At 43.4% G+C, this 13,641-nt stretch overlaps 1 protein-coding gene across 1 annotated transcript in view; it reads right to left on the bottom strand.

The window, feature by feature from the left end:
• LOC109840572 (tyrosine aminotransferase-like) overlaps positions 1,190-13,641 on the bottom strand; it is a 30,100-nt gene continuing 17,648 nt past the window's right edge. Inside the window, exons 2-3 of the mRNA XM_020409278.1 lie at positions 7,007-7,346; positions 1,190-1,489 (exon numbers count right to left, since the gene is read on the bottom strand). Of these exons, the coding sequence (XP_020264867.1) occupies positions 1,190-1,489; positions 7,007-7,346 (640 nt within the window). The remainder of the gene's footprint in view (positions 1,490-7,006; positions 7,347-13,641) is intronic.

The raw sequence follows: 13,641 nt of genomic DNA, 5'->3' as shown, positions 1-13,641 counted from the left end.
TCAAAACTTGAGTCGACCTTTCTCCAAAATTTAATGCAGGAGAAAGAAGATTCCCTTTGTTACAATTAGGATGAGAAAATTATGTTAGGATTTTGATTTTAGTTAGAATTTTAATTTAATTAGGGATTAGATAAAAAAATTTAGTTATTTATTAGTTAGGATTTTGCAATTTGTTCTTAGGATTTGTTATATATACTTATGTGAATATGAGTGTGCTTCTTCATTTTGAGGGGAGAGAAACACTATTAAAGTTTGTTTTGTTGTATGTGATTACAATGCTAGTAATGTGAGTTGCCATGTGTGATGCAGAGGAAATAGCTAATGATTTTGGGATAAATCAGATCACTCGAAGTCGGGGCAATCAAAACGAAAAAGATAATTTTTAGGCAGATTTTGACATGTAACTTCAGAGGGTCATATCTTTTAACTCGGATCTCAGAATCCTTATTTAATATGTTTTCAGAAAGCTAAAAAAGTTATATACGCCTTGAACATTACTGATGCTCCCAATCAGTTTGAGGGTAAAAGATATTCATCTTCAGACTCAAACTGCAAATGGAATACTTTTATTTTCTATTTTTGTATATTAGTTATTTATTTCTTAGGAGACTAATTTCGTAATTTTGCTAATGAGCATGTGCATACATGAAATGACTAAATGTATATAATTTCTACAAGAAACTATGGCAGTAATCTGTAGAACTAGAGCAAAGTTTAAATATTGACTGATAAATCGATATTATCAGCGATTTATTAGTTTTATGGTCCTTCCGTTATGGTAAGTTTAAAGTTTAATATGTTATCGTTTTGGGGTAATTATCGGCGATAAAGTGGCGATAAGCTGATAAGTCGGCCGAGTATAGCGGTAAAATTTATCAGAATTATCGTTTTGTGATCTTAAACATGTGTATTTATATTTGATTAGTGATCTTAAACATGTGAATTTTCAATTTGGTATGTTTATATTTCATTAAGTTTCTACAGTTGATTAGTTTATCTTGTTATTTTCTTGTATGTTATTCAAGATCATATTTTAGGACATCATATTATGCATGCACGCCCTTAGATATGACACTCCGGTAACTACTATTTATCCTTGACATATCGCCGATTTCTACTACCCATTATGGATTTTGACCATCCGATAAATCCCCTATAAACGATATTTAAAACCTTGAGCTAGAGAGCATTATAAACTTTTTAAAAAAACTATATAGTAGATCCAAAAGAAGCAAATATCTGAAGGTAAAGCATGAAGAGTGTTAATCACCATAGTTTCTTTAAGAAAGCCGCTGGGGTCACTCTTCACTATCCAACCAAGTCGCCAGCCAGGAACGACCCATCTCTTTGATATAGAACCCAGAGTAATTACGGGGACAATCTTCCCAAATTCTCCCATTGGCACAAATGGATTGCTCCCAAATGTTAAGTGATCATACACTTCATCTGCTATTACTATTATGCCAAGCTTCTTTGCAGTCTCGGCAATCTAAAGATTAAAAAAAAAATTCAAATTTACCTAATAAACTTTTAATTGTAAGATATGAAACATGATAAGAGATTTTTGCATATAAACCAAAGCTTTACCTCCATTTACTTCAAAACCCACGTAGTTCAATAAGTTCTTATACACCCAAAAAACAAAGTTCACTTACCTTTAAACTCAAAATATAGAATACAAAATGTAGAGCTACGTACTATAAGTTATGTATACGTACCTTAATGTACGAAGCTATATGCCCTGTAGCATGTAGTTATGTATAGTTATACACTATAATATGTAGTTATTGAAGGAATTTCAGCATCAGCAGCAGAATCAGGAAAAACAGGTGGCGGTCGACCGGTCCGGTCGACCGGATTCGTGCACAAGGAGGTCGGTCGACCGGCCCGGTCGACCGACGGCTCTCTGGATTCTTTCGGGGTTCTGCTGGAGGTGGTCGGTCGACCGGGTCGGTCGACCGGAATTGATCGCGGTCGACCGACCCGGTCGACCGACGAAGCGGGTTTCAGTTGGTTCAGGTTTCCAGACCCGTTTCGCTTGGGAGTTGTATAAATACCCTAAACTCGTTTTTAGGGTTAGAGTTTGGGCGATTTTGAGCTGAGCAAAGGGAGATTTGAGGGCTTCTATTGTTGGAGTCTATTTGAGAGATCTTTTGGTCTTATTTGAGGGTTTTGGGTAAGATTTGTAACCCTAACTTGTACTCCCCTTTGATTTGAATAGTAAAGCTTCCCTCTCCTTGCCCCGTGGACGTAGGCATATTGCCGAACCACGTATATCTTGTGTTTGTGCTGTGATTGGTTGGCTTGCATTGGTTTGTGGTCTACTATTGTCTTGTGTGTGCCTTCGATTTGTCAATTTAGCTTCTTTATTTTTTGAGGTAAAAATAAAGCAAAGCACCAATGTATATTAAACTTCGAAACATACAAAGCAATCGATAGGAGAACAAAATTTCTAAGCCTATAGAAGACCTTACGTCAAGAAGAGTTCTGTGAGGGTGAGGAAAGTAGATAGTCGCCACTCATCACAAGCACAATACAACCTAATTGACAATCCACTAAATAGAAAACCACGTAGAAATTAGACTTCTCCTGCAGCCCCTGGGCAACAAAAGAAGGTATTAATTACAAACAAATTACAGAGATCAAGATGATAATAATAATAATAGAAGCTAACTTAAGTACTCGGTATCATCGGACTACTATACGCCATCCTCGAGCCACTAGCTTGCCTCTCCCTCCTCATTTCCATCAATCCTCTTCTAGGGGAGTGGAAAGTGAGGATCATCCAAAAGAAAATTTAGCTTCACTAATGTTTATTTAATAGAGAGGCACGTCCAGAGATGAAGAGAATGAAGAATATAAGCAACAAGGTCATCTGTTGTGAAGTTCTTCTTGTTGAAAACTTCGGCATTTCTTTATATCCAAAAACAATAAAAAATGTAAGAGGGAGTGGTTTTCTAGCTTTGAGGAGCTGGAAAGAGGGGATGTCGTGCTTATGGGTAATGATCACGTATGCCCTATTGGTGGTATTGGTTCAGTCCGGATCAGGATGCATGATGGTGTAGTGAGGGAATTGAAGGAAGTGAGGTTCGTGCCGCAGTTGACGAAGAACATCATTTCTCTTGGGACTTTGGAGGCAGCAGGATATCGAGTGATCTTAGAGGATGCTACAGTGAAGGTCACGAAGGGTTCTATGGTGGTGATGCGAGGTGTCAGGGAAAACTACCTATACTACTTGAAGGGCAAGACAGTTACAGGGGGTCTGGCAGCTTCTATCACTACAGAGGAGGACACTACCACCTTATGGCACATGAGACTTGGACACACAGGAGATAAGTCCCTACAGTCATTGGCTAAACAGGGGCTATTGAAAGGTGCTAAGACCTGCAAGATGGAATTGTGTGAGCATTGTGTACTTGGGAAGAAGACTAGAGTGAAGTTCGGCACCGCTGTTCATAACACCCAAGGTACATTGGATTATATTCACACGGACGTTTGGGGTCCTTCCAAGAACACATCTCTTGGTGGGGCCAACTATTTTGTCACTTTCATTGATGATTATTCCAGGAGGAATTGGGTATACCCGATGAAGCATAAACATCAGGTCCTGGATATTTTTGTGGAGTGGAAAAAGAAAGTGGAGCTGCAGACAGGTAGAAAGGTGAAGACTCTACGTTCAGATAACGGTGGAGAGTACAAGAGTGATCCGTTTCTGCAGTTTTGCCGGGATCACGGCATTAGAAGACACTTCACAGTTCGAGAGACACCGCAACAGAACGGGGTGGCTGAGAGATTGAACCGTACCTTGCTGGAGAAGGTGCGGTGTATGATGACGCAGAGTGGATTGCCTAGATCTTTTTGGGCCGAGGCGTTGGTTTATGCGAGCCATCTTGTGAACAGGTTGCCGTGCACTGCGATAGACGGGAAGACTCCTTTGGAGCGTTGGTTTGGTTCGGTGGCTAGTGACTATGAGTCGCTTCGGATATTCGGGTGTCCAGCTTATTATCATGTCAGTGATGGCAAATTAAATCCGAGAGCGAGGAAAGCAGTCTTTGTGGGATTTAGGGATGGAGTCAAAGGCTTCAAGTTATGGGATCCACAGGACAAGAAGATAGTTATTAGCAGAGATGTCACATTTGACGAGGCGTACATGATGAGGCCTCGAGCCCCTCAGCAGGTGGAGGGAGACCAGACAGGAGAGATATCGCAGCAGGTGGAGGATGATGTGACTCCACCCACTCCAGAGAACACTGTATCCATTGAGGCTCCTACAGAGGTGACACTGGGAGGAGATGAGATGACAGATGGGCAGATACAGGATACAGTAGATCATGGGACTCAGGAACAGGGTCATGTTCAGAGGACCATTGCAGCAGATAGACCGAGGAGAGAGATTCGTCGGCCAGCTAGGTATAATGATGTCATGGTCGCATATGCATTATCAGTGGAGGTCGTTGATGATATGGTTCCAGCCACATTCAGGGAGGCAGAGTCTAGCCCCGATTCGATCAGGTGGAGGGAAGCTATGGAGGAGGAGATGCGGTCTCTTCAGAAGAACGACACTTGGACACTTGCACATCTACCTAAGGGTAAGAAAGCTATTGGTTGCAAGTGGGTATATGCGAAGAAGGAGGGATCTTCTATTGGGGACATTCGGTTCAAAGCCAGATTAGTTGCCAAGGGATATGCACAGCTTGAGGGCATTGATTACAACGAGGTATTTTCACCCGTTGTGAAGCATTCGTCGATTCGGATTTTATTGGCGTTGGTGGCACAGTTGGATTTGGATTTGGTCCAGATGGATGTGAAGACAGCCTTTCTACACGGTGATTTAGATGAGGAGATCTACATGACACAACCACAGGGTTTCAAAGCTGCAGGAAAGGAAAATTTGGTTTGTAAGCTGAAGAAGTCTCTTTATGGTTTGAAGCAGTCACCAAGACAGTGGTATAAGAGATTCGACGGCTTTATGATTGGCCGAGGGTACACGAGGAGCCCATATGACCCATGTGTTTATATGCACAAGCTACAGGATGGTGAGCTCATATATTTGCTTTTATATGTTGATGATATGCTTATTGCTTCCAGGAATTCTTCAGCTATTCGAAAGCTGAAAGAGGAGTTATCATCCGAGTTTGAGATGAAGGATCTTGGAGAGGCAAAGAAGATATTGGGTATGGAGATCGAGCGAGACAGGGTGAAGGGGAAATTGAAGCTTACACAGAAGAGCTACTTGCAGAAGATGTTGAAGAAATTCAGCTTTGATGGCAATGCAAAAGCAGTTAGCACACCATTGGCTCCCCACTTCAAGCTTTCAGCGTTGATGTCACCTGTTTCAGTTGAGGACAGAGATTATATGTCGAAGGTCCCATATGCTAGTGCAGTAGGTAGCTTGATGTATGCGATGGTGTGTACGAGGCCAGATTTGTCACAGGCTGTGAGCATGGTATCTAGGTACATGCACAACCCCGGGAAGGGGCATTGGGAGGCTGTGAAGTGGATTCTACGGTATATTAAGGGTACCGTGGATGTTGGGTTGATATTTGCGAAGAATGATGAGACAGGGCAGGATTGTATTGGTTACGTGGATTCAGACTATGTCGGAGATCTTGACAAGTGTCGGTCCACTACATGTTATGTTTTTACATTGGCTAGTGCACCGGTGTGTTGGAGATGTACTCTTCAGTCTACAGTGGCGCTTTCTACTACGGAGGCGGAATATATGGCGGTGACTGAAGCAGTGAAGGAGGCTTTGTGGCTACATGGCTTGTTGGATGATTTGGGGATTGCACAGGAGACCATTCAGGTACATTGTGATAGTATGTCAGCTATCTATTTGGCGAAGAACCAAGTCTACCATGCTCGCACGAAGCACATTGATGTCAGATTTCATTTTGTACGTGACGTATTGGATGATGGTGATGTCACGTTGGAGAAGGTCCACACTAAGGACAATCCTGCTGATATGTTGACCAAAGTCGTACCAGGTGTGAAGTTTGGTCATTGTTTAAGCTTATTGAATATTCTTCGTTGTTGAGGTCGTTGGCGGCCATTTGGATGAACTACGTTCGGCTTGATTCCTTGGGCAAGAGGATACGTAGGCAGTCTTTAGATGCAGCCGGTTTGATCAGTTGATCAAGATTGGGGGAGATCGTGTTTCAGCTCGAGTATTGTTCCTGGACCTGTTGAGGAACTATTTGGTGGACCGGATTCGTGCACAAGGAGGTCGGTCGACCGGCCCGGTCGACCGACGGGCTCTCTGGATTCTTTCGGGGTTCTGCTGGAGGTGCGGTCGACCGGTCCGGTCGACCGGATTCGTGCACAAGGAGGTCGGTCGACCGGCCCGGTCGACCGACGGCTCTCTGGATTCTTTCGGGGTTCTGCTGGAGGTGGTCGGTCGACCGGGTCGGTCGACCGGAATTGATCGCGGTCGACCGACCCGGTCGACCGACGAAGCGGGTTTCAGTTGGTTCAGGTTTCCAGACCCGTTTCGCTTGGGAGTTGTATAAATACCCTAAACTCGTTTTTAGGGTGAGAGGTTGGGCGATTTTGAGCTGAGCAAAGGGAGATTTGAGGGCTTCTATTGTTGGAGTCTATTTGAGAGATCTTTTGGTCTTATTTGAGGGTTTTGGGTAAGATTTGTAACCCTAACTTGTACTCCCCTTTGATTTGAATAGTAAAGCTTCCCTCTCCTTGCCCCGTGGACGTAGGCATATTGCCGAACCACGTATATCTTGTGTTTGTGCTGTGATTGGTTGGCTTGCATTGGTTTGTGGTCTACTATTGTCTTGTGTGTGCCTTCGATTTGTCAATTTAGGGCTTCCGCGGCGCACAACAGTTATACACCATATTGTATGTAGCCATACATTTCGTATTCTATTTTTTTCAGTTTAATGGTATAGTATAGCATATGGAACTACCTGGGTTTTACAGTAAATGTGCATAAAATTTTAGGCTTATAAGAAGGGGGGAAAACCCAAACCGGCCATAACTGCATGCAATGCACCTTGTTCAAATGTTGATAAGTTGACACATTCCCACAAGGGTTTCCAGGGTTGATTACGACCATTGCAACAGTGTTTTCATCTGCAAGAGCCTCTACATTATCGAGATCAACCTCCCAACCTCTCTCTGCGACGAGGTTGAAGTGTCGGACCTCTAGTTTGCTAAAAGCAGCCCGCGTTTCATAGAATGGAAAGCATGCCCTGGGCAACAAAATATTTGCACCAGGAAGGGCAAGAACTGATAGAAGGATCTCAATTGCTTGGTTGCAACCACTAGTCACATACACATCATCAGGAGATAGCTTGTACGGAAGATCCTTGCTCAGGTACTCAGCAATTGCACTGCAATGTGATGTAGGAACAGGAAAATTAAGAGTACTAGTTAATGCTGATGAATAATTGATCTCTATTAATATTGATATAACACTGAGGAAATGAAAATGAAATTGGAAGAAACAAATGAAAGCATCAACAACCCAATTCTGGCAGTCACAACTCCTACCATGACTGACAAGTTTAGTTAACATTGACAAAGTTGGAAAAAGTCCAAGGTCACTGAAATAGTCAAACAAAATTGAAAAACACCTAATATACGATCTCAGCCAAAACTGAATGTATAAGAAATGATCAAAGGTTACAATTTTTAAAATGATAAATTAATAACCCCCCAAAGTCAAGTGTAGGCCAAAACCCCCAAAAAAAACCCAATAATAACAGTAAAACAGAGTGGAAAAATGAACTTAAAAATTTCCTCTAGACCTAAATATCATCATAACTGTGAACCCCCATCCCCGAAACATGGAGCATGTCTTTTTTTTTCCTAAAGTAGAGAGAAGAAGAGGGATTTAGAGGAAGTGAGAAGAAAGGAATTGAGAGATTTTGAGGAGAGAAGATAATAGAGAGCTTGTGGGTTGTACAAGTTGGTATTCTCCTCATAGTGAAATCCTCATTTCCCCCTCCCGTGGACGTAGGCAAGTTTGCCGAATTACGTAAATCTCGTGTCTTTACTGTTTATGTGTGTTGGCTATTGCTTGTTGTTTCTCTCGACATTCAGTCCTAGCATTGATAAGAGGAAGAGTGTATATCTACACTCACTTTGTTGAGATATTTCACTTCTGCTTTTGTTTTCGTAGTGAAAAGAGAATATAGAGCTTGACTTGAGCTTTTGTGACAACAAAAGCCAGAGCTCTCTCTTAGGTGATATCGCTTCCGCGTCGGGGTGGGCGTGTGGGCTCCTCCCAACAATTGGTGTCAGAGCCCTTTATTCAGATTGGATGTGGTAAAATTTCTGATCTGAGGTGGTGCTTGATTATTGTGTGGTGAACACAAGGTATACAAGCGGAGAATGCCGTCTACAAGTAAAACAGTTAAAGTTGGAATGTACGAGATCAAAAAGTTCAATGGGAAGAATGATTTTTCCTATTGGAGGATGCGGATGAAAAACTAGTTGATTTCGTAGAAATTGTACAAGGCATTGGTAGAAAAAGAGAAGAAGCACAAAGATATGTCAGATGGGGATTGAGATCGAAGAGTTAGATCTAGAAGCACGAGCGTCAATTATCCTATGTCTTGAGAGGAACATAGCTTTCTTGGTGGATAGAGAGGAAGCGACTGCGGGTGTGTGGTCAAAGTTAGAGAGTATCTTCATGACGAAGAGTCTAACTAATCAGATCTACTTAAAATCTAAATTATATACATGCAAGATGGAGGAAGGCTCATCAATCCGGGAGTACATCAATAAATTTGATAGGATCATATCGGACTTGAAGGACATTGATGTGATAGTAAAAGACGAGGATCAAACGCTTCTACTACTTCTTTCTTTACCGAAGTCCTATGAAAATTTGATTCAAACACTGATGCTTGTGGGTGACAAGTTAAAGATGGATGAGACTAGAATGATGCTTTTGGCGGATGATCTTCGAAAAATTATAACTAGTGACATTACCATTAGTGGTAATAAGGAGCAAGCTCCGGTGAGCTAGAACATTTTAAGGTGGATTGTCCTAACAAGAGAGTAGGTGGAAAGAAGAACAACAACAAGACTGAGAGGAGAGAATACAAGGAAGAAACGAGCTACGTTTTAGAGGAAGGGAGCGAGAAGGAATGCTATGTAAAACAGTGGAACCGTACCGATGGGGAACAACCATGCAGAAGCATTAACGGTGGAACCGTACTGATGGATTACTACCTACAGAAGCATTGACGGTGGAACCGTACTTATGGGGAACAACCATGCTTGTAAAAAAGTAGGGCTAGCTGATATCAAAATCAAGATGCATGATGGAGTAATTAGAATCCTGACGGATGTGAGACACGTTCCCGACTTGTGAAAGAATCTTATCTCAGTTGGTGCTTTGGACTCCGGTGGCTGCAAGATTGTTACAGAGAATAGAGTGAAGAAGGTTGTTTGAGGTTCCCTAGTAGTGATGAAGGGTGTTCATCAAGGTAATCTATATACTCTCTCGGGTACGATAGTGACAGAAAATGCAGCAGTTAGAACTGATGGAAGTGGTGGAGACCCATGTGAGCACACATGGTTATGACATAGGTGGCTTGGGCACATGTCAGAGAAGGGTTTAGATCTTCTTGGTAAAGAGAGTTTGCTGAAGAATCTAAAGAAACATTGCATGGATTTTTACTAGGATCGTATGTACAAAAAAGTGCACAGGGTCTAAATTCTAAGAAGCAAGCATAAGAGCAGAGGTATATTAGATTATGTGCATACAGATGTATGGGATCTGGCTCAGACAACTTCCAAGGGTGGTTTCATATATTTTGTCTCGTTCATAGATGATTATTCTAGATATGCTTGGATTTATTTTCTGAAGCATAAGAATGAGGTGTTTGAGACATTCAAGAAGTGGAAAGCAATAGTTGAGAACAGGACAGAGAAGAAATTGAAGACACTAAGATTTGATAACGGTACAGAGTATACAGATGGTGTTTTCAAGGAGTTCTGTGATCAGGAGGGCATTACTAGATACTGGACAATCAGATCTACACCACAACAGAATGGAGTCGTAGAAAGGCTGAACCGGACATTGTGCGAGAAAGCAATGAGTATGCGATCATATGCTAGATTGGGCAAAGAATGGTGGGCAAAAACGGTGGCTACAGCTTATTACATTGTGAATCATTCTTCACATTCGACATTGGATGGTGATACACCTTATAGCGTGTGGTCAGGGGAGCATGCATATAATGAAAGGCTCAGAATTTTCGGGCGTACCGCCTATTATCACGTCAACGAAGGAAAGCTTGACGCGAGGGCCAAGAAGGTAATATTCTTAGGGTATGCAAAGGGTGTAAAAGGCTATCGTCTTTGGTGTACAGAAGATTCAAACTTTGTGATCAGTAGGGATTACCTTTGATGAGAAATCCATGATTGCTAGGACGCCTAAGGTTAATGGTGTTGGGACTCTTGGGACTTCAAAGTCCTAGGTGATTGAAATAGAACCTAAGGACCAACCAGGTTCTAGCCGTGTTCAAGAGGAGGATCATGAAGATGATGAGTTTGAACAGGAGGTTCAGTAAGAAAATACATAAGCACTACAACAACAGCAGGTCGAGGATAGTTTGGCTTCCACTAGGCTAAGACTGTAGGCATAAAAAATTACCTATAGGTCTCCACGAACAGCTCAGTGTTAAGGAACGACGATGAACGTCACTATCCTGTTCACAGGAGTTCGATTGATGTCGATGAACGATTGAAGGAACAATGCCCTTCGTGCCTCATTCATTCAACAGATGATCTAACTCTCGGAGCTGATAGAACTCCTCGTCAGCTTTCCAACGCATTTCGAATCACTCAAATCCGAGTTCGGACGAAGAATTTACAGCGGAAGCGGATGAATACACCTCAATGGAGTGTCTCGGATCAAGTGGAGACACCCTAGGGTGTCTCCAAGGCAGATTTGGGTCTTTAAGGTGTTTTAACCGCTCCGTTATCCCCTCAAGCCTATAAATACAAGCCTTAGGCCTCATTTTTTTCAGATCTGGAATTTTGGAGATTAGGCGAAGCCCTGTCGGATTAAAGACTGAAGGTGCACGGATTTTAGAGAGGAGGAGGAGAGATCGGATCCAGTTCTTTAACGCAAGAGAGAGAGATTCGTCAGATCTACAGTTTCTCGGATCCGTTCCTTAAGATTATCCCGTTGTGGCAATCTTAAGAAGAGTGATTATCTCGCTTCGCCGAGATAAGAGCTATGATTTCTCGATCCCTTCGTGGATAGACGAAGCTCTACCCAATTTTTCAGCAATCAGATCTGATCGACGGTGGTCCACGGATAAACCCCGGCAGAGGCAAAGATCCCACGCAAGCAGAAGACCGATGAAGGATCTCTGCGTTTGTTTGATAAAGTTGTAAACTTTTTTTTTTATTTTTATTGTGTAAGGAGATCTTATAAAAAGATCAACTTTTTATTTCATTCGAGTTTATTGTAATGACTAAAGTTGTAATAGATTCGATAGCAATGAAAACAGCAACTTTCACCACAAACAAACTGGTGACCACAGTGGGAGCCAACAGCTTCGCTGCCGGAGCTGTCGTGCCGCAGCCGATGATCAAGATCCCGGTGCTCGAAGAGGTCGAATACGAGTTCGACCAGCAGAAGTTTGAGGAGTATGTCTCCTCCTCCTCCTCCAGATCTGCCTCTCCTTGCAGGTGCAGGAAGGCCTCCTCCTCCAGGAAGACCCGCTGGTCTTCAGATCTGAAGACCCAAGAAGACGATCTCTCCGTCGTCGCTGCTGTAGTTACACCTCACAACGATCCGCTGGCTTCCAAAGAAACCAGATCCAACGTTCGTGACAACTCCTTGAAAGTCAAGGAGTTGCCCGTTGAAAGTGCACCAGTGTTGACGAAGAGGGCTTGTCAAAGGTGCCGTCAACATCTCGCGCGTCAATTTGCCAAGGCTTTGAAGCCTGTTGACGGGATCTGCTATGATGCGGATCTAAAACGCAGAAGACGCAAAGTATTCCAGCAACAAGTTTTAGGAACCTCCTCCCAACCACCTACTAATGAATGAGTTCGTGTCAAACGAACCCGTTCAACTCTTAAGGAGCGCATCCATAAACGCCGCGCACTGTTAGCGCAGACGAGGATTCTTGTACGGAAGGCACAGGAATTGCAGAAGGAAAAGGTGGCCAAAAAACCACCAAGATCTAAGCAAGTCTGGATGCCAAAGGCCAAATCAGCGCCTAAGGCAAAAGCAGACGACGATGCTCTCCGGCCTTCGTCAACTCCAGACCCTGCTCCCGCACTTCCGGTGAAGCTCTATGACAACGTGGATCTCCCCAAAGCTAGAGTCCCATTGAAGGATCGCATCGGTTCTCTACCCGAGGATCGAGGAAAAGTGCCTGTTAAGGAAAGCTTGAGTTCGTTGAAGGAGCTTCGAGCCAACATCCGGACTGGGGGTCATACGCGACCTCCTAACAAATTGATTTCTCGTTGAAGGAGCTTCGAGCCAACATCCGGACTGGGGGTCATACGCGACCTCCTAACAAATTGATTTCTGCAACGGCCAGCTTGGCGGTGTGTGTAGAAAATCAGGAGCCCGTTAAGGTTTCACCCTCACAAAGGTGTGATTCCAAACATGTGACTCTTGCAGACGCCAACAAGGCAATGTTTACTCAGAGGAAAACACGTCAGACAGACGAACACGTTATACCTGATAATCCATGTAAGCAGCCGATAGGTTACTCCGCCGCAACGTCGATGAGTTGTACTATCAGACTGGGGGTACGAATAAATCTCGAAAGAGAGGTACCCGAGAAGCGGACTCTCACTGTCCGTGTATCAAAATTATCAGGGCAGTATTATCAACGTGTAGCTGCCCCAAGACCGCTCCGCAGAGGGTCTCGATAGTCGAGAGAATCTCCGATGGAACGACAAAGCCCAAATCAAGGCGTTTCCACCAAAGAGGATCGGTTGCTCGAGATGATGAATTCCCAGAAGTTACCATCAACATGGTCAACAAGGGAAAATCTCCAATTGTTTCAAGTGGTTCCAACCCTAATTTCTCTCCAGGAAGAAGAGTCGGTTCGGGAATAACCCAACAAATATCTCAGCTTCAGCTAGAAACCGTTGGACATAATGATTACCAGGGTGTCCATGAAGGAATACATTCCGATGATGAACTCTCGGATTCTTATTCCGCAATCGCCTCTGACGATATAACGTCTAGCATAGGACAAGCTCGGGAAGTGTTCATGGTCAACACCGAGCAAATAGCCAAAATCATTGAGGATGAGGATATAGATGAGGACAAAAAGATGAAGGATCTCGAGAGCAAAATTGATGCCCTGATGTCTGCTCAAGAGGTAAAGAAGACCGGCATTCCGTGTCCTTACCCAAGAGAATGGGAATCGATTCCGTATCCGGCAAAGTTCAACCTGATCAACTTCACACCGTTCGACGGGAAGGGTTCCCCCACTCAGCACCTGATCTATTTCAAGTCCTATTTAGGAGTGATCTCTTGGCAACGAGCCTCTGATGGTCCTATCATTTGTTGGCACCCTTCGTGGGCCCGCCTTCGATTGGTATCGCCGCCTCAAGCCCGGAAGCATCAACAGCTGGGAGGACCTGGAAAGCATGTTCCTCGCTCATTTCTTCGATGATGACGCCGAAGTGTCGATC

Source organism: Asparagus officinalis, chromosome 1 (genome assembly GCF_001876935.1).
Source record: "Asparagus officinalis chromosome 1, Aspof.V1, whole genome shotgun sequence".
Classification (NCBI taxonomy): Eukaryota; Viridiplantae; Streptophyta; class Magnoliopsida; order Asparagales; family Asparagaceae; genus Asparagus; species Asparagus officinalis.
This window is presented reverse-complemented; position numbering and strand designations above follow the sequence as displayed.